Source organism: Semicossyphus pulcher, unplaced genomic scaffold (assembly GCF_022749685.1).
Source record: "Semicossyphus pulcher isolate SPU_LCO1_2020_fin unplaced genomic scaffold, fSemPul1.0.p SCAF_9, whole genome shotgun sequence".
In the NCBI taxonomy this organism is placed as follows: domain Eukaryota; kingdom Metazoa; phylum Chordata; class Actinopteri; order Labriformes; family Labridae; genus Semicossyphus; species Semicossyphus pulcher.
This window is the reverse complement of record NW_027211770.1, coordinates 32061316-32082367: the sequence shown is the minus strand read 5'-3', so window position 1 is coordinate 32082367 and position 21052 is coordinate 32061316. Positions and strand designations below refer to the sequence as shown.

Sequence of the window (21052 nt, the reverse complement as noted above, 5' to 3'; positions counted from 1 at the left end):
CACTTTAATGTATCGTAATGTCATCATCATCTTATTTTTCTTACAAATCAAGTTAACAATAAATAAAAGTTGGACAATGTTTAAAACAACAAATAGTCCCTTATGTATAAAAAGATTTGGTTCCAGCTGTGTATCAGACAAAGCTAACTCATATTCAGGATGTATGTGAGAATGTCATCGTGCATTTTGAAGACGATAAACATGAAATGCATTGTGAGCTTGTTGATAATGTTTGATTTATATTCATAAATAAAAGGCCCCATTACTGTGTTTTTATGTGAGTTCAGACTGATCATGAAGCTGTGCCCCTCTCTGACAGGTCCAACTCCACAGTGTGGTTTCCTTGTACACATTTATGTTGAGCACACGTCTGCAGCGTTTGTGAAATATTGTTCAATAAAGTTTGAAAAAAGTGTTCAGGAAGTTATCACGAGCAGGTCGTGGTGGACGAAGGCCTCCCGGCTCCCGAACAGGCTGGAGCTGCTGGCGCTGACGCCTCCGACGACGGGCAGGTAGGAGTGATGGAGGATAGGGAGCTGCACGGAGAGACGCCGCCGCACGCTGAGAGAGAACACAGGAAGCAGGTGAGACCACACAAACTACAAACGTTACACACTCTGAGGAAGGTCGGAGAGAGAGTAACGACCTGGCATGAGAAAGATAAACATGAGAGAGAGGAGATTTGAGTTTTTATTTTTCTGGTAATGATAAAGAAAGTTTAACTTTTTTCTTCACAAAGTAAAAGACATAAACATCGTCCTCCTTTTATTTCGTCTGCTCCTGATAGTCCTCCGTATGAATGTGACCACTTTAACTGCCAGCTGCAGTTTATTCTCTGGAATACATGAAATATGAATATTAAAGGTTTACCAGTAACATCTGAAAACATCGCAAGAAAATGTTAAACAAAAGAAATCTTCTACTATAAAATCAAAAGGCCATCCATCATCTACACCACTGTCATTGGGCGAGAGGCGGGGCTACACCTGGACAGGTCACCTGTCAATCACAGGGCGGACACACAGAGACAGACAACCTTTCACGCTCACATTCACACCTACGGTCAATTTTAGAGTCACCAGTGAACCTCACGAGCATGTCTTTGGACTGTGGGAGGAAGCCGGAGAACCCGGAGGGAACCCACGCATGCACGGGGAGAACATGCAGACTGCACACAGAAAGGCCCACTACGTCTGAACCGGGATTCGAACCAGGAACCTTCTAGCTGTGACAGTGCTAACCACTGTACCATCGTGCAACAAAGTCAAAAGTGAATTTATGTTAATATTTAAACACACACAAAACTTTTCCAAAAACGAGATTTGCCTTTTAAAGACTTTGTTATCTGGACACTAAAACAGTGAGTGCTTCAGATGAAAGAGGAAGTGCTGTGACAGATTGTTTAAGTGTTCACTCTGTCATCACTGGATGGTTGAAACCATATTTCTCACTGACTTACATGTGTGTCAGTTTTCCATCCCTCCTGTGAAAATAATGTTTACTGGAGATGAGCAGCAGGTGGAGCCGTTTGTGTTTTCACTCTGATGTTTTTGCACGTTGGAAATGTGTTAAACTGCTGGATGTAAAACACACTGTAACAACAGAAGACGGAGCCTGAACAGAGACATCATCGAGTACATCTCATTATTATTATCTGTTTCCAGTCCGTCTGTGTTGGACTCACTGTTCAGGAGAGTTGATGTCGTCTGGACTCGAAGGTTTCCTGTCGGAGTTTCCGTCCTCAGGACAGACCAGAGCCGAGACCACCGACCTGACTTCACCTGCAGGAAGACCGCCGTCACAGGAACGATGGTTATAATGTACAAAAGTCCAAAGGGTGTGAGCATCTATGCAAAGCACTTTATTTGAACCAAAATCAGAGTTTTGCTTCTTATCAATGAAATAAAAAACATTTCTTTTGTGATGGATTTAAGCTAGCAGTTTCCCCCTGCTTCCACTCTTTGTACTAAGCTAGGCTAATCACACCCTGACAGCTGTGGCTCTGTGTTTTGTTTACCGTTGTTTCTTCCTCTCGTCGTGTTCTGAAGCTTCGGGTCAGGATCAGCCGCGTCACACAGCTGCATGGTGATGGTTTCTATCTCGACATCCAGCTGCAGAGAACACAACAAACATTCATTCACTGAGCAAACACTGAGACGAGTGTCAGGTGAGGTTTCCTGTCCTCACCTGCTCAGTTTGAGTCTTCAGCTGCTGCTTTAACCTCCTCAGCTGCTCTTCTGCCTCGTCCTCTGCAGCCTGCAGCTCTGACGGCTGCTGCAACTCGCTGCCGTGGAAACACACGTACACAAACTGCAAAGACATGAAAATGAAACGTTACATGCGATGGATGTGTTTGTGTCACGGTATCTCTCTAATGCTCCTTTGTGCAGAGCTGCGGGCGTCACGCTGACCTTTGGCCCGAACATGCAGCTCAGCGTGAAGATGTTGCAGCAGAGGACGAGGCTGCTGGTCACACAGAACTGAACAGGAGGATTGTGGGACGTCAGCAGAGATCCCGTCACTCCGGACACACTGAACACGGTCACAGCGAACATGCTGAGAGTCAGCTGTTTGCTGCTGACTGCAGGATGATCCAGCTGCACCGACCTGATGCTCCAGGCCACGAAACATCCCAGACCCTGAAGGACAAGCATGTAATCCAACAGTGTCAGATTAAATATGCGTGTTATTGAAGTGGATGTAGCCTTAGACCACAAACAGCAGAGTAATATCAGATTAAATGAACTGAACAGCTCTGATCAGTGTGTGTAGTTCCAGTTCTGACCAGCAGAGGTCCTTTGTATCCGTACACAGCAGTGAGCCACTGGTCCATGTTGGTGCAGCTGCAGCGCTCCGAGAACAGCCGGACGACAACGTCCTGATCAGCAGAGTCACTCTGAAGAAAACAGAGAAGGCTTTATTTTTTTTATTATCACATGTTTCATTTCAACAACTAAAGAGTCAATATTTCTGTGATGAACTGTTACTGTGCGTCTCCTCTCTCTGCTGGGATCATCCTGTGCTCTCATAGTGGTGCCTGAGTTCTAAATTCTTCCATCATCCATCACACACACACACACACACACACACACACACACACACACACACACACACACACACACACACACACACACACACCTGTGTGAGCTCTTCCTGTTACTGTTACCTGAAGACTTTGCTGCAGCACCACCCGTCTGAGGGGGTCCAGGATTTGCCAGGAGACTAAAACAAACACATCCAGCAGGAAGAGCCCGAACACAACGGTCTGCTGCAGACGAGTCGTCTGCACAAACACAGAGACAAACAACGTTCACAGGATGTAACATCTCAAATTAAAGGACCAGTTTGTGCTTTTACAGCCTGCGGTCTGTTTTAGTGTTTTGCATTATTGCGATCAGCTACAGAACACTTTCTGGCTGTTTACCGTCTGTTTGACGCTGCAGAGTGAAAAAACCCTCCATGCTTTGGTGAACAGCACAGCGAAGCCCACAGTGTGTCCCACGCAGAGAGTCCACAGACGAACCTGCACCAGACAGATCCAACATGACTCAACATTTAAAATAATGCAGACTGAGCCACACTGGAGACACTGAAACACTTAACGTATACACAGGAAGCTGAAAATGAGACGAACATGTGGGGTAAATACAGGACATGTCGAAGTATTACTCTGTTGAAATGTTTGTGACATGTAGGGGAGGAGAAGTTTAAAGGAGAATAGAAATATTAAAGTACGAGGACTTACTAGGAACATACAGTATTACATGTGCTGTACTCACAGAGCAGAGGACCTCAAATGTCTGATCAGTCAACAAGGCTTCGTCCAGACCGGAGACCAGGACTGAGGAGGAGGAGAGCAGGATGCCCAGAAAGAGCAGCTCGTCCCGGGTCCCACCGCTCCACCTCAGCAGCCTGACAGAGACGAGACAAACGGCAACAGGAGGAGGAGATGTCAGAGTGTGACAACATCACAGAAAGGATCCCTACAGAGATAGACCTTTTTGTTACAGAGGAAGATGATTGTTTTAACCACAGACAGACGTCACATCGCTCTCTGCAAACACACCAGACTCCATTCATAAAAACAGCGATTTAAGCTCACAGGACACAGGAGCTGCGGTTCTGCTGATGCCTCTATCCGTAACGTTTTTGTATTAATGTGTGCTCCACAAATACGGTGCTGGATGCCAACTAACCCTTTAAAACAAAAAGTCACACAATAACACAAATTAATGGATGGCTGCAGCTCCTGTGTTCTGCTATGTAAAATCACTGTTTTTGTCAATGGAGTCTGGTGTGTTTGAAGAGAGTGACGTAAGCGATGTAAGAGAGCGATGGGATCCTTTCTGTCATGTTGTCACACACTTAGAATAACAATCCGAGCCTGTCAGTGGAAACAACAAGAACTTTTAGTGGACGACCTTTGACCCATCAAGGATTATGTTGCAGCCATTACAGCCTGTTTCACTGCTGCAGGATGAACACATCTCCTGGAGACATTCCAAACCTTTTAGTCATTTAGAAACTGAAAATATTGAAATGTGGTACCAAGTGTTAAAAACACCAGAACTCCTTTTTAATGGCTGCTCAGTGACTCGGGTGGATGTACCTGAGTTTGCGGCTGCAGACGGTGAAGCAGAAGACAGTCAGAGTGATGACGATGGTCACAGCTGCAGCCGACGAGATGATGGCGTACAGGAGGAGGTCGACATGCTGCCACTGCTCCACGACCAGAGTCCGGTCTCTGGCTGGTCCTGGACCTGCAGAAGGAACACAAAACGTCTTCACCACTGATCAGAGATTCACCGCTGGTTTGTTAGCGCTCAGTGTCTGACCTTTGAACTTCAGCAGGTTGTTCATCAGTCGCAGCTGCTGGGTGGAGGTACTGAACTCTCCTACTGACACACCACTGCTGTCTGACACACACACACACACACACACACACATTCTGAATGTAAACATGCTGATAAATATGAAGGCAGCATCTTTTCAGCAGAGCAGCAGGACATTTAAAGCACCTTGAAACTGGATGAGCTCGATCGACGTCATTCTCTCCCCATTCCTGAAGGAGACGGGACCCTGAAAGACACAAACACAACAACACATCTAACAAATATACAAATACACACAACACCATATATATATATATGTAGAGAGAGAGAGAGAGAGAGCAGCTGGGAAAGAACAGAATCAGGTAGACACTGTTTGTGATTTTATTTGACTCAAAACACAGCAGCATTATCAACCAGGTGTGTCTGTATGTCCTACTCCTAGCAGGACTAAAGCCAGAGCCACTTACAGTAACAACTGACAGTGTGTGTGTGTGTGTGTGTGTGTGTGCACTCTTCCTCACTGTGACTCCTTCAAACTGCGTCTGCCTCACGGCCTCCAGCAGCATCCTGGTCACTTCCTCCTGGCTGACGGAGGTGTTCCTCTGCATGCTGTACCTCTCTCGGTGCTTCACCGCCTCCATCACCTGACTCACCGCTCTGCCGGCCACCCACACAGCGTCGTAGGCGAAGGTGTGGAGAGGGCTGACCTTTGACCCCTCTTGGATCAGCTCTCTCAGGTAGGACTCCTGGTAGTCCTGAGGGGTCTGCAGGGATGCAGCAGGAGTCTTTATTAAAACACAGTACATCTTCAACAGCCAATAGGAGCGCTCTCTGCAGCACCAAACAGGAAGTAGTAAACCAGGTAGATTGTAAACATGGAGGGGACTCTGAGGAGGCCTGCTGTCACCGTGTGTGAACTGAAAGTGACGCCTTATTTGGACGCTCACTTCCTGTTAGCACACAGTGTTAGCACATGCATAGGGAGGATGGGAATACCTCGCTCATGTCCTGCTAGCTTGTAATGCTAACCAAGCTAACTTTACCGCCTAAGGAGGAGGAGTGTGTTAATGGTTTCTGACCCGTCCAGAGACTCCCGCTGTGTTGGTGCTGCTGATCGGTCTCCTCTGCAGCCTGATGGATCCGTCTGCAGCCGTCAGCAGACTGTCCACCGTACATCCAGAGACCTGCCAGCCCAGCCTCCAACCCGCTGAGCCCCCGTCCACCACCAACCACTGGTACCGAGGGCCAAACAGGTTCAGTCTGTACGCCTGAAAGACAGATTCATCACTGCTGAGGGTTCCACGATACTGAAATTAATTCTTATTAGAAAGGTTTTTACAGAATCTTATTGGCTCCATTAACACGCTGAATGGCATTATAGTTAGTTCTTATCATGCTGATTTATGTCCAAGTGTTCATTTTTCTGACAAGTTTACTTTTAATTAGTTATTTGATGCTATAGAAAGGGGGTGTGGCCTCATGATTGACAGCTCTGTTGACAAATGGGGCTCCTGCAGCGTTCTGTTCCCGACTAGCAGAGTCGAGGAGGAACGGCGAGAGGAGACGTAACTAACACTAACACTACAGTCAGTGAACTTTCCATCAGCGTGAATATCTGCTTCAGACCGACACAAGACCCGAGACGACTCTGCCATCGTCGGCCTCATCACAGGTGGGGACGATGGGGAGCACAGGGAACAGACCAAGGACTTTGTGGACTGGTTCCAGTGGAACTGCCTCCAGTTAAACGCTGGGAAACCAAAGAACTGGTGGAGGACTTTGGCAGGCACAAATCCACTCCTCCCACACCGGTGAACATCCAATGGACATTGAGATTGTGCACTCTTACGGGTACCTGGGTGCTCACCTGAACAATAAACCGGACTGGACAGATCACATAAACGCACTTTATAAGAAAGGCCAGATTAGACTCCATCTGCTGGGGAGACTCAGGTCCTGTGGAGTGCAGGGAGCTCTCCTGAGGACCTTCTATGACTCTGTGGTGGCAGCAGCCATGTTTAATGGAGTGGTCTGCTGGAGGAGCAGCGTCACAGCTGCTGACAGGAGGAGACTAAACAAACTAGTGCAGAAGGCCAGCTCTGTTCTGGGCTGCTCCCTCGATCCTGTAGAGGTGGTAGGAGACAACACAGCACAGTAGCAGCACAGCTCCTTCAGCGACCGCTGACAAGGAGATCAGATCCTTCCTTCCTGCTGCAGTCAGCCTGTTCCATCGAGCCTGCTCCCAGCAGGACATATAAAGACTTCAGTCATATGTGCAATGATACAAGTACAGTCAGTGTTTCTGTTAACCATACTTTTTCTGTTAATGTAAAATACAACATATTCAATAACTCCTCAAACAACATTATATAAGCAACAAGTTGTTGTTTTCAACTGTTTGATCAGATTGTGCACTGTGTGCATTGTGTGCTCTTTGTCGTCTCTTTGCTGCTGTTTAACACCAGAAATGTCCCCATTGTGGGATCAATAAAGGTTTCCTTAGTCTTATTTGACCACAAACAACTTACGCAGCAGAAAACCTCAGAGACAGAATCCTCTTCAAACTGCCCGATGATGATCCGAGCATCACTTTCCTGCAAAAAGCAAAGTAGATGTTTTGGATCAGAGGGCGTGGTTGGATGATGTCTTGTGTGTTGTCTCGTCCTGTTTCACTTTAACTGTTCATCTTTCTGTGTGTACGATATTCAGCTGAAACCTGCTGTACGTCCACTCAGTACCTTCAGCTTCCTCAGGCTGCTGCAGACATCTGCAGAGAGACTCTCTGAGGAGACGACCTGAACTTCGGCCTTCAGCAGCTGTCTCATCAGATCCTTCTTCATCTGCACAAACACAGAAACAGGAACATGACGGAGCTGATAACACGGAGAAGTCATCATTAAAACAGTCATCAGTCTGATGGCGAGTCTCTGAGACCTCTGACAGTCTGGGTCCCTCCTGCGTGATGACACCGACTCTGCTCCACCTGTAGCGCTGCAGCAGCTTCACTGTGGCCTGGTTCAGAGCTCGGTCCGACGGCACCGTGCTGAACAGGTTCCCATACCACTTCCTGTTTGACAGGCTGGGGGACGAGGCAGCAAAAGACACCTGAAGACGTCACAAGACAGGAACCAACACAGAATTAAACCTGTCATAGTGCATAATACATGATGAGCCTGAGGTGGACTAGGCGTGTACCTGCACCAGGTTGAGAGCTGGCAGAGAGCGAGCGATGAGCGTCGTCACAGAGGGACACACCCCTCCAAACAGCAGGACAAACTTTGGCCCCGCCCACAGGGCGTCGAAGAGAGCTTTGAGGGATTGAGCAGGATCACACTGCAAAACGAGTTAAGTTCAGACATTACTGTGAGCAGGAAGAGGACGATGTGGGAGTGTAAGCAGAGAAAGGAGCGTTCCAACACTTTCACACACAAACAGACACATCTTTGTTTTTTCAAGGTAAAGGATGAGCTTGTCTCTGATCATCGAACAGTTAACGCCCCCACCTCCTCATTTCACCTCGAGTCATGACATTTTGTTGACTCATGATGCACATCAAGGTTTACTAATCCAGCTGGACCCTAACTCCAACAGGAGTCAGCCATACTGAAATAAATGAGCAATTTTAGAGTATTTTAGGCCATTTCCAGAGTCGATCTCCATCCATCCACCTCAGAGTTGGCGTGCAGCGAGAAGAGACCTGAACCGTGAAAACTTTGCTGGTCGTGTTCAAACACATCTACGGTTAAGCTTTTATTCAGCTATGATTAACAGGAAATGACTTGTCAAATATACTTGGCATACTCCCCTCTGAGTGTTGAAATTCGGGGCCTATGTCAGTAAATTTCTGCAACTCTCTGAAACAGGCAATTCTGCACTTCATTCATCTGCCTGTTAACCCGGCCAGGGCTCGATGCATCAGGACAAACTCCTCTCCTCTGAGTCTGAGCCTGAGCCTGAGCCCAGTCTACAGAGGAAACTCATTCATTCATCTCAGAACCCGTCAGCGATCATCTCAATATGACTATTTCAGGGCTTTCAGTGCAGCCGACAGATGAATGGATAACAGACACCAGATACACCTCCTCTGACCTCCTCTGGTCATTGTTCACAGTGTGTGTGAGTTTGACCAACACGAGAGTGGAGTTCAGGGATGGTGTCTATGACCGGACTGTTACCTGCACTCATATGAAGCTATCCGTCCTTCCTACTGATTATGCATCCATAACATTAGATGCAGATGTACAGCATGTTGTAGAGCTTTTTAAACCAAGCTTGAAGTCATGGTTGTACTGAACAGCAGTGGTAAAATAGCATGTAACTAATTAATTAGTAGTTTAGTACAAATCTGAGCTCCTTGTATTTTACTTTCAGCTTCAACCTCATTTCTCAGTTTGTTTCTTTAAAAATGAAGATTTGATTCGCAACGCAGCAAAACAGTCTCAGAAGCGGTGTGAGCTGGTTAGTTGCAGAGCGTTGACTTGTCAAATCTCCAAATGCAGTTTTAGAACTGAGTGATGTCACTGTTTCACTTCAGCCAATCAGGAAACAGCATAAGTTGGCGTAGGCACCCTCTCTCTGGCGCTGCAGGAGCCAGATCCTCTCTTTCCAAACTCTCCGTCTTCGCCGTTTATTAATCAGTGTTACAGCTAACACTGTGAGCACGTCACTGTCATCACTTCTTTTATAACAGAAATCCAGCTAGTTAATTCATGTAACCGAGGCCTAATACTAACGTTATTGTATTAACTAACGTTATTGTATTAACGCAGAAGTAGTGGGGTACGTCAGTGCGTCGTTGCTATGGAGTCGGTCAGCCGCGTCTGTGTGCGTTGCTTTGATGTGAACGGCCCAGTTTTAGAATGTTTACGACCACATGTCGAGGGATTCTTTTGGCAGTTGCATCCGGTCTCGTTGTGAATCATTGATCTGGACTGTAAACATTTCCTGGTTGCAGCTTCTTAGAGGTTCAGCCTTTGATGATTTGCATAATTTGAAGATTTCAGCAGATTAATCCAGAATTAAAATAATTATTAGTTACAGTTTGATTAAAAAAACCTTCAACAGTGAAATCCGGCTTCTACATTAAAGCATGAGTCCTAACACTCTTACAAAAGGATCTGTAGAAGTAGAACATTTCTCCACTCTTTACCGTTTTCACACTGAAGTGACGTTTTGTTTGTATCAGAGTATTTGACTGGTTTTTAATCACTTTTACCGAACAAGGATCTGAATAGTTTCCAGCTTATAATCAAAAAAGAGATCTCATTGTAAGTGATCACCTTCACACATCGCTTAGGTTTGTAACAGCTGAAAAGCCCGACTACAGTTAGATCCAAATCTAAGCCTTTCTTTTCATTCAGAGGAATACTTTGGTTTTTACATCCAAGAGAACAAAATGTGATTCCTGTTTGGTGAGGCGTATGTGCTCTTGTCTTGATTCTTCCTGACAAACTTCCTCCTGTTGAACTCTTATCCACTAGATGTGAAATCCTGTTTACAGTCACATTTGCAAACATGTTCCAGGTTGAATAGATAACAGTTTGCCTAGCATCTTCATTCATCTGATGAAGACACAATAAAGTTAAGTTAAACACGACACAGAAGATCCTGATTGAGCTGCACACTGCTGGAGGACGTGCATTTTTACATGTTTCAAATTTCAGTTAAACTATCCGAGGAGAGAAAACACCTGTTAGGTTGACCTGCTAACAATATTAAGACATTTAACAAAGCAGTCGTTGCAGTGTTTGAAGGATCTTGCAGGACCAGGTAACAGCCTGTCAGGAGGATCTGACACCGACCTGTGAGTCCAGCAGCTGGAGCTGGATCTCGTAGTTCCCCAGAGGCGCTGGTTGTCGCTGCAGGTCCTGCAGAGCCAGTCTGACAGCGGGGGCCACAGCAGCAGTCAGGTTCTCCCTCTCAGACCCAGAGCTGACAGGCATCATCCACAGCACGGGCAGGGGGTGTCTGACCTGAGCCAGCCCCGGCCCCAGCAGCAGCCAGCAGACCAGCAGCAGACTGAACGTCTCCGCCCGTCCACGCCGCTCCATGCTCAGCTTCTGCTGCAGGAACTTTTCCTCTCAGACAGATGCTCCGCTCTGATCCTCCTGCAGGGAAACTCTAATCCTGTAAGCCCGGGGAGGCGAGGAGATAAAAGGATCAACACGGACACAAGATGTCACCAGGATCCTCAGAGCAGATGGTCTCTGCCTCTCCTCTCTGAACAGTCACAGGAGCAGCACTGACTGCAGATCACGTTTACTTTCAAACATTTGAACAAATACTGAGAAGCGTTCTCACCTGTCGTGCTGCTCTCCTCCCGCTTGGTTCAGCTCCTTCGTCTCTGTGGTTCCACAGATCACTCAGACTAATGGAAACTTTACTCATCAAAGCTGGCTAACTTGCACCTGTTTTTGATTTAAACAAAGTTTCTATAATTTCTGAAAAGGAAAAGCGTTTTGTTTCTTGTGTCAGGATACAGAAGCTCCTTTGTTGAACCAGTGGATTTAAAGATAAAAACATCCTCCCTCCAGATGTTTGGTTTCCATGTTTGAACACATTTAAGGAAATAAACAGAACAAATCAAATAACATTTTATTTCATAATCAGAACTTTTAACCCTGAAAGGTTTTCACTGCAGGGCTCTTTCTTGTAATAACGTATTTTTCAGTCTTATTACTAATTTTTAAAACTTTGATACTAATTGGAGCACGACAACGAGCTAACATTAGCTTTTTAACATGCTAAACAAACATCACAGAAGCACAACTTTGTGTTAGCCTGATGTACTGAACAGATCTCTCTCACACATGGTTGGAATAAAATGTCAGGGGAACAGATTCGTCACCTGGAGACGGTGAACAATATCTGCTTTAAATGTCCCGACTGATCTGAGTGATGAGCTGTCAGGTGAAGTCTTTACTTAATATACTCAGCTCATGTTTCACACAGGGAATCTGGACTCAACAAACAAACAAATCAAAATTTCTGTAATTACTTTTTAATACTCAAACACATTTTCCGACTCCGATTGCAGGAAAGAAATCGTTATTTCAGAAGACTCAAAATAAAACCTCTTAAAAAAGAAAATATACAGGATCATCACAAACAGCTGTTCTGAGAACATTTGAAGGTCTGACTCGTTTCTGATCCACTTAACTATAAATCAGACTCTATTAAAGAATGCTCAGAATCATGTCCTTGGAGATATAACAGTGAGCATCTGGTCACCTTTAGGCATTTTAGCAAAGCTGCACTGCAGCCGTATGATGAGGGTCTTTACGAGCCTGTTTGGGTGTCCTGTGTTTTCTGGGTCGGACCCTCCTTGGGTCCAAAATCTGATCTCTCTTGACAAAACAGCTGCTTGTGTGCAGGGCTCATTTTTATGATGAGGCTTTAGCGACAGACCTTCACTGACCGACACCAAAGTTTGAGACCGTTTGAAAGAACATCACTAATGATGATAAATATTACATCGCACAGATCAATTAACCCTTCACAGAGCTCCCCTCTCATTTTGCATTGTCATGGAATTCGATTGACAGAACATCAACCTGAGTAACCTGTCAGGTATCATCTGTCGACAGGCAACAAGTGGATGCTTCCTATGAAAACGATTGACTTCTTCCTCCGTCCTCTGGTCCAACTGCAACTTGACACACAGAAATGTGGTTGGAGAGGAGAGACAAAATCTGTGAGCAGATATTTGTTTGCACTCAAATGCAGATGTTTGTTAAGAGAGATTCACAAAGCTTAATCGACATCAGATGAAAGACGATGTGTTCCAGGACTGAGGGTTGGCCTCTTTCGCATCCACACAGACTCTATTCCTGCTTATGACCAAAGCAATCAAAGGTGATTGGTCGATACTTCTCTGCTGCAGGTTCAAGTCACTTCAGGCTGATATTTAAAGAAACTATCTTAATCTAAGAGAAGACTGAAGATCTGCTTCCTGCTCCTTCACAGGGTCTCAGTCTGCTTCATGTTCATGAAGTTTTAAACCTAAATCAACTCTGTCCTTTAGCTGGCTCTCTGGAGCGACCAGTCTGGCGACCAGGTCCCCTCCCTCTGCCTCCGCCTCCGCCACCTCCTCCTCCTCCCCCTCCGCCTCCTTTCTTCCTCTTGTGTCCTGTTCTCTGTCCGGTGTTTCCTCCCCCCTCGTCCTTGTTAGCGGCCTGAGCCCACAGGATGTCGTAGCGGCCCGGTGGCTGGTACCCTGGCTGGCTGCTGTCCAGCGGCTCCCTGGAGAGCAGGATCCAGATGTTGGGCAGGTTCCTGTTGACGGTGAGGCTATCGAGGCCGGCGGCAGGCTCCAGCGGCTCCCACACCTCCACCACAGTGCCGTACAGCAGCCTGGTGAGTTGGTGGAGACCCTTCACGCGCCGCTTCACGATCTCAGCGCACGTGATGGCTTTGGACACGCCCTTCCCGCTCGCCGTGAAGACAATGTTTTTGCAAAGCAGCTGGGGAGCTGCTTCCTGCGGTCCCTCTGCAGCCCCGCTTCCCCCCTCCTCAGGCAAGGGTCGTCCCTCCTCCTCAGCTGCTCGGGGTTTGGCCTCCATGCGGCTCAGGGCATAGCGCAGCAGGTTGCGGATCTTGCTGCCATCTTTGACGCGGACCTCTGGCGTGTCAGGTGGGAGGCCGGGGAACGGACAGACAGACGGCTGCTCCTCCGTCCGGGCCTTACTGTAGTTCTCCATCTGCAGACACACAGAGCTGATTAGTACGGTCATATCATATATATATATATATTGATAAATACACTGATATCTCAACCACTAAATGATAAATAAATACATTATTTAATTGCTATAGTGATGTGCACACATTCACTGCCATGCATTACATCAGACATAATTCTTTATGTGTGAGTTTGTCAGTTATTACATGTAGCTCATCCTGAATGTTTAATTTGGACAAATTAATATTTAACTAACAAAAAGACTGTAAGAGCTTGTCTTTGATGAACATGATTTCAACAGGGCTGCCCTCTGTCTTTTTGCTTTCAATTTGAGCTTCGTATTCAGTAGGTAAAGATAAATATCAGGCAGGTCGTAATGGCTGCAAAATTCGTTCATTTGAATAATCAAAATAAGCAGAATCATAAAAATACATTTATAAAGGAAGTGACCCACTTTTTCCAGGACAAGGAAACAGTAATGCCGCTCTACCACAAGGTGGCGCCGAAGCACTTAAAAACTTTCCAAAGACAAGCAGACTGCTGCAGGTGTCCTACAATAGAGGTGCTCATTCTGGTTTACTTGCAGGCATACATTGAGCATATTACAATGGACCCCAGGACCCGTTAGTAATAACATCAGCCATACTTCACAAGCAGAGCTCTATATTGACATTATCGACTTTAAAAGGCAAACTTTGTGGTAAAGACCTCTGTGTAAAATCTAAACACTAAACTCCATAGGAAGATTACCCACTTTAACTTTAAACCCTCTTTCTCTTGCATATCCGGTAATAGTTGATCCTGGATAAACGTAAAGTTTTTTTAAACAAATTCCAGAAAATTAGGGGTACAAATAGTGTAATTCCATGGGGATGCAACATGCGCGTTTGTAGTAAACGTCAAGCTTCCTCCACTGTGATACGTGTGGAGAAGTCCATCGTATAAATAAGTCAGTAAGCTGGTTGGCTGTACAATTTACAAAAACCAACAGTGCTACGTGTACTGAATGTATGCCGAATTAATAAGGGCTTCGTAACTATTCAAGGACCTATTAAGACACGTTCTGCCATGTGTGTAGGTTCACTGGTGTTAAAGAAAATCTTTTATCTACTGTATTATTAACTGACATCGGTGCGATGACTTTTCGAAATAATACACGCGTTTTTAGGCTTGAAAAAACATTAGATTGATATAATAAAGTGAACTTAGACTCAAATGAACACTCTTCCCTATTGTCAATGAACTTATCTATCAGTCACTCGATGTATTTTCGCTAATGTTGAATAAACTGGCGGAAAAAACGGAACCGACTGCGCTGCCAGCTAAGTTAGCTAGTTCGGCTAAGCTACAGGCTAACAGTGTTTACGTACGGAAATGTGCTGAATGCTACAACAGCAGATTAATGATACAACTGTGATTTCTTTGTTATAATATCGAATAAAATACATGAATTATAGGTTCATAGTCTTACCAGAGGGGCGCTTGTTTGCCTATTGAACTCTCCACATGTTTACTTCAACTGCCGCACTTTACGTTACCGTGTAATGATGAGAACTGTCGCAAACTGGCTGCTACTGTCAATCTTTTGGCAAGAAGCCTGAGCCTCTTTACAGCAACTTAAGCTAACCAAAATATGTCATCTGTGTGGGAGGTAACCAAAATATTTTTGACTTAAGTTTTATTATGTATTTCTGTATTTCTCGCTTGAAACTCAACTCAACGTTGCTTTTCGACAGTTGCCACTGAGATATTTTTATGTTCACACCATTGGTTCACACCTGCACCTGCTGCTAGGAACATGGCCACATCAGATGCCGACACCACCCTGCTCTCTGATGGCCTCTGCTGGCGGTGAAGCAACAGTGGTGGGGAGAGACGCACAATATGCGACTGTTTAATGTTCTTATTGCATCTTTTATATTTATTTTCTAATGCAGAGTTTAAATGTTAGGGTGTAAAAAAGTTATAAACCTTAAAAAATAATGTTAATTGATCATTTAAAGGTATAAATTAAAGATGGACATATATATATATATTTTATTTCTCTCTCCCTTAAAGTCTCTGGTCCCAATAAAATCAAGAAATCGTAAGATGTGATGGCCAAAGTGTTGGTCCGAATTTTGGATGACAAGTTAGCCAACATCACCATGCAAAAACGTTTAATATTCAATAGTAAAGTAACATCTACAATCAACTGCTTTAGCTTGATAAAATCTGCAGCTTTTAGCTCACTGAGTTCAGAGAAAATTCAGAGGAACAAGAAATAAAAATAAACACATTGTTGTTTCTGTGAATTTGTTATTGAAGTTAAAGAAATGTGTAGGAAAACAGCAAATTCTCACATCCTGGAAAAACCTTCCTGAGTTTTAGTTAGAAATCACTCTTTGTTGAAGTTTGGTAACAATCTGATCAAACATTGGTAATAAAAAGTGATTACATGTAAAGTTCTACTGATAACTCCACAATCCCTATCTCAGGTCCGGCTGTATGTGAACACTTTCACAAAGTAAAGTGAAACCAGATGTTTTGCATGTTTTAGTCCATCAGGTTCAAATTACTTACTCACTTTATGTAACTAATGATTGTTTCAAAATCTTCCCTTCACCCTGGCACACGGCCACATTCCAGTGAGATTTATGAAATGAACTTAGAGGGACTTTATCACAGAGAAGTTTGTTGGACAGAAACAGAAAGCGTGTTTGGTGGGACTAGTTGATGCAGAACACTGATGCAGAGGCAGGTGATGAGTCAAAAGAAGAATTTATTTACTATACGTAGAATTAGCGGGTGAGTCTAACAGTCAGAGGAATGAAGGGAATGAGTCCTGAGCTGGGGAGTGGAGCAGAGCAAGGGCAGGGGGGGGAGCCAGGCAGCCTGAATCCAGAGGTCCAATGAGAGGTGATCCAAGTAAATCCAGTGGGTCCAGGAGTGGACTCGAGGCAGGAGTTGGGCCGAGCACAGCGCAGAGTTCATCTTTCAAAAACAGGCAAGAGATTTCCAAGAATGGTTTGAACTAGACAGACCGTGAACAGAGTCTGCCAACTGGCAGTGAGCCCAGTATTTGAAGTGGTTTGCAGTTGCCCAACCCCTGCAAACCTGATCCAGCAGAAACTCCAACACTTAACTTTGTTTAAATGCCTTTAAGCATATGTTTATTAAACAAACAAACAAAAAGCACAGGGAGTTCTCAGGGTCAGCAGCATCTCTTATAAAGTTAACTGAAAATTTAAATAAAGTAAATAAAACAAAGTTAAATAAAATTTGCAAAGAAATGAACTCTCCTCTCCGCCGTGTGTGTGAGCACTCTGCACTCTTATCGGCCGTCGGATAAAAAAAAAATAAATGTTTTTTTTTGTGTGTTTTTTTTTTTAAGGCTGATGCCGATATGCGTCAAAATGCCGAATATCGGCGCCGATAATCGGCCGGCCGGTAATCGGTCGATCCCTAGTTCTGGCCTCAAACAGATGTCTCCCTGAAGGTAATCACCATGGCAAATGTTTCAGCTCTCTGTTTGACAGAAGATCATCACTCTTCAAGAATGTGCTCATGTGCTGTAGTGAAATTCTGTGGAAATTGAGACCACTTGGGTTCTTCAGAACCCAGCTGTTTTTAGTCCTAGGTCACAGCCAAAGTAAAATGTTCAAAGGATAATTTCCAGCAAATTAGCACCAGAATAAAATAATTTATTGTTTGTGATCACATTTTAATTGAGATATTTCTCTAAACAGCCTCGATCATTATTCCTGACCTGGCCGGCTGTATTTTCCTGAAATCTGTCAGAAGTATAACTATTTAATAAATGATTGGGATCAGGTCTATAAAGAGAGAGCCAAGTTCAGTTAAACAGGAAGTTAAATGTTCAATAATATCAGATTTTTGGGGCCAATTATAAATATTGTGGCTGATTCAGAGAGTGTTTGACCTGGAATGAAAACAGACTCTTTCTATGTCTGTGAACAGATAGTTAATATTCTGTTTGTCTGCCTACAGTGTGAAAAAGCATGTACAGCATGTCATCCACTTTCAGTGTAGAATCAGCCGTGGTTCTGTTACATGAGCTGCAGACTGTATAAAAAGATGGCCGCTCCTGTCTGGGTTTTTTTCGTTTGGAAAATGTAGCAGGCGGAACAATGTTTTGACGCCGGACAACCCGGACTCAACACACCTGCACCTCTGCTCTCTGCACAGCTGCTGGCCCCGCCCCCTCTCTCTGTCTGTCTCTCTGTCTGCTGTGTTGACTGTCTTCATCAGCCGTCTGTTTCATTAAGTTACAAAAGTTAAATATTTTCTCTCGCAATTCAAAACAGCACAGCGTGTGCAGGAGGGACGCTATTAATGACGTAGCGATCAAAACGATTGATCGATTGTTACCAAATGACATCTGCACCTTTTTATAAGCTTTATAAACAGCGACAATCAATGCATTTACAGTAGGGACGTACGGAGATACACAGTATGATTGTTTAGATTGCGTAACAGAACTGCATATGATCGTGTGCGGACAGAGAGTGTCCGATGTCGGACCGGTGTGAGGAGTGAACTGGTCCCGCTGTTGTTTATTTGGTTGCCACGACTTCATGTGTGATTGACGTCCTGTGGCTCCGCCACTGCAAAATGTAAGTAGCGGAAACACTGGTGTTCTTAGCACAGATTGAACTTGGAACCTGGACATTTTTTATTTCTCCACAGGAGTGGCATGACAGAAAAAGTTTGAGAACCACTACACGACAGTCATTGAACTTTCCATCAGTGTGAATATCTGCTTCAGACTGACACAGGAAGCTGTTCTGCTGCAGACTGAGACCACCTGAGGGCTCAGTCTGCAGCAGGGTATCTTTATAGACACTGGCTGCAGACAGGTGAGAGGGTTATGCAGTCAGAGCGCCCTCTCTTACATGATGACACCATTTCTTAACCTCCGCATCAATGTTTCCTGCTTTATATGTTAAAACGTTTTCACTTACACTGATATATCTGTGATAATTAATCTAATTATTTCATCTGAATGTCCTCTTGCGGCTGTCCTCCCTCACCCATTATCACACATGCAGCATGTCATCTCTTCTGTAGAAATCCCCCTCAGTCCTCCGGGCCGTTTCTCTATGATCAGCACCAACACCCTCCAAAATATGTTCCAAAATGTTTCAGCCTCCGAAGCAAAGTGTAAGCAAAGTGTTCAGCTAAAACAGGATCGCATTAACTGTTATGAAACAGCTGCACAATTGTTTGATTCCCTTGAAACAGGTCCTCCTCCTCCTCCTCCTCCTCCTCCTCCTCCTCCTGCTGAAACAAACCTGCAGCTCTCCACACGTCAGAGGGTCTTCTGTGTTTGGATGCCGGGGGAGCGGATGCAGCTGCAGATCTGTAAGTGACCCTGCATGTCTCTTTACTCGTGTGCAGTGATGGTAAATGTGCAGAGGCAGGTTGATTTATGTCGGAGCTTTCAGACACGAGGCGATGCAAAGTACAGGGAAACAGAAATCCATGAAAAACAAGAGGAAACAAATAAATGCATTTAGGTCTTCAGGAAGCTTCGCCTCATGGAGGGTACGCCTGCTGCTGAACGCCTTTAAATCGGCTTTTTTCTTTATATTAGTTTTTTTTTTTTAATGCATTTTAGCCTTTTAGTCTGGTTTGAATTGTTATATTTATTTATCTGCTCATATATTCATGAATTTCAGTCTTTGTCTTCTTGCTGTGTGTGCAGGTGTGCACTCATTCATGTAAAGTTATCTCTGGTGTTTTCACAGGAAATGTGATTTATTTCAGTGATTCATCAGTTCCTATTATTGCTTTACATGTTTCTTATAGTTTCTATTTAATGCTGATATCACAGAATCAGTCGTGTGTGTGTGTGTGTGTGTGTGTGTGCGCGCGCGTGGTTATTTGGTGTTACATTGACCTGTATTTGTTTAAGCCAAAGAAAATCGAGTGCTTTAACAAAATTAAAAGGATTTTAACGTCTATCCGTTGGCACACAGACGACATGTATAATGTGCTTTCTTAATGCTGAGAGCTGCAGCTTACGGAAGCCCTAAGCAGACGTGCACACACACATTTTATTTACACATTTGATAACGAGTCATTTCAGTTGTTTTCTAGAGATCTCGACTTATTTATTTGAGATAACAGCACCACAATGACGTCAGATGGTCATAACTCGTAAAAGCACCAAACAAACAGAAACAGGCTGAACTGACGTCATCATGTGGGCGATGGCAGCATGCCCTGCTCTGTGACATCACAGTGAGCAGCCTGTTGTTCTGGAGATGATCCCGTGGTCACGAGAAAAGCAGCTTTGTTATCTCGAGATAAATAAGTCGAGATCTGCAGAAAACAACTGAAGTTACTCGTTATCACGGGACGACAACCACCTGGTTGTGAATGTTAATAAGACCGAAGAGATGGTGTCTGACCCGCGGGGAGTCGGTGACCACAGGCCTGTGGTCGTTCACAACCAAGTCATCGCTCAGGTCCACTCACACAGATATGTCGGTGTCTTCATTGATAACTCTGGGGCACACATGTTGATAACCTCTGCTGCAGGTTACAACAACGTCGTCTGAGAGTCCACGGGGTTGATCAGAAATGTATGATGCTATTCTATCAGGCAGTGCTAGAGAGCCTAATCAGGGACAGTACCACAGCTTGGTTTGGTAACCTCTCTGTGCAGTTAAAAAATAAACCTCTCAGTTAATTCATACTGCATGCATTTATCATTGGTGTTACAGAGCACGTATCCATGCAGAGTGTTTATGAACAGGCTGTAAGAAAAGCCAGTAAGATCATCACGTCTCACGTTCTGCACACAGAGTGTGAGCGGCTACCCGCTGGAGGAAGGTTTCGAGTTCCTCGCTGCAGATTGAACAGATTCAAAAATTCTTTTATCCCTGCCTCCACTAAGCTTTTAAATAGTGGCAGATAAAAGCCAGAAAAGGCCAGAGGGATGGTGATCTGATATTTCTTATTTGACACCAGGGTCATTTTAATGTCTGTTTAATTGTATCGTGTGTATGCTGTTGTGCTGTTCTTTGTTTTATGGCTGCAGCATGGGTGAGAAAAGTTTATCCTGATCTTGATGTTGAAAACTGAGTAAATAAATGTATGGATGCGTGTCCCCTTAGGGCTTCTGTAGCAGCTGTTTGAATTTGACTTTTTAAATATATTTGCTAGAAAATATATAACTATAACTTTTCTTCATTCTCTCCTCCAGCACATGATCTTGTTTCTTGTGAATATTATGTATAAAATCTGGTTTGATATAAATTCTCTATATAACTTGTTATTGTGTTATAATTTTAGGAATAATGCCTGACTGGTGTTTTTTAAAATACACTTTGTAAAACACTCAGGTACCCCCTGCAGTTCCCTCAAGTTCCTGTAGGGCTGCTGGTACCCGGTCTATCCACCGGTCTATCCTGCTAAAGTAAAGACAAAAGTTTTTCTGTTTGTTTTTATACAGAAATGTTTTAAAGTGGTCGTACGCTGCTTTTGTGGTGAGCGCGAATTTCTAAAAATCTGTCTTTAAAACTGATTATTC

At 44.4% G+C, this 21052-nt stretch overlaps 2 protein-coding genes across 2 annotated transcripts; both read right to left on the bottom strand.

Moving 5' to 3' along the window:
- Positions 1–416: 416 nt before the first annotated feature.
- On the bottom strand, positions 417–10882 carry LOC138584723 (gamma-aminobutyric acid type B receptor subunit 2-like). Its single transcript, XM_069657025.1, has 19 exons — positions 10634–10882; positions 8028–8165; positions 7767–7937; positions 7571–7672; positions 7361–7426; positions 5912–6100; positions 5354–5596; positions 5019–5079; positions 4836–4916; positions 4610–4760; positions 3780–3912; positions 3425–3523; positions 3167–3283; positions 2786–2896; positions 2412–2639; positions 2188–2310; positions 2018–2111; positions 1685–1781; positions 417–561 (listed from the first exon to the last, which is right to left on the bottom strand). The coding sequence occupies exons 1-19, from the start codon at positions 10880–10882 to the stop codon at positions 417–419; spliced, it is 2598 nt and encodes an 865-aa protein (XP_069513126.1).
- Positions 10883–11636: 754 nt separating this feature from the next.
- rpp25l (ribonuclease P/MRP 25 subunit-like) lies at positions 11637–15046 on the bottom strand. Its single transcript, XM_069656828.1, has 2 exons — positions 14984–15046; positions 11637–13531 (listed from the first exon to the last, which is right to left on the bottom strand). Exon 2 carries the CDS (start codon positions 13529–13531, stop codon positions 12839–12841), a length of 693 nt encoding a protein of 230 aa, XP_069512929.1. The 5' UTR covers positions 14984–15046; the 3' UTR covers positions 11637–12838.
- Positions 15047–21052: the final 6006 nt, after the last annotated feature.

Bases quoted from the DNA above. Each gene is read 5' to 3' on its own strand.
- LOC138584723 (XM_069657025.1), bottom strand. From the start codon at position 10,882: ATGGAGCGGCGTGGACGGGCGGAGACGTTCAGTCTGCTGCTGGTCTGC. The intron at 7,938-8,027 runs GTACACGCCTAG...TGACGTCTTCAG, and splicing joins CAGCTCTCAACCTGGTGCAG to GTGTCTTTTGCTGCCTCGTC. The intron at 2,897-3,166 runs GTAACAGTAACA...TGTTTTCTTCAG, and splicing joins TGCTGCAGCAAAGTCTTCAG to AGTGACTCTGCTGATCAGGA.
- rpp25l (XM_069656828.1), bottom strand. From the start codon at position 13,531: ATGGAGAACTACAGTAAGGCCCGGACGGAGGAGCAGCCGTCTGTCTGT.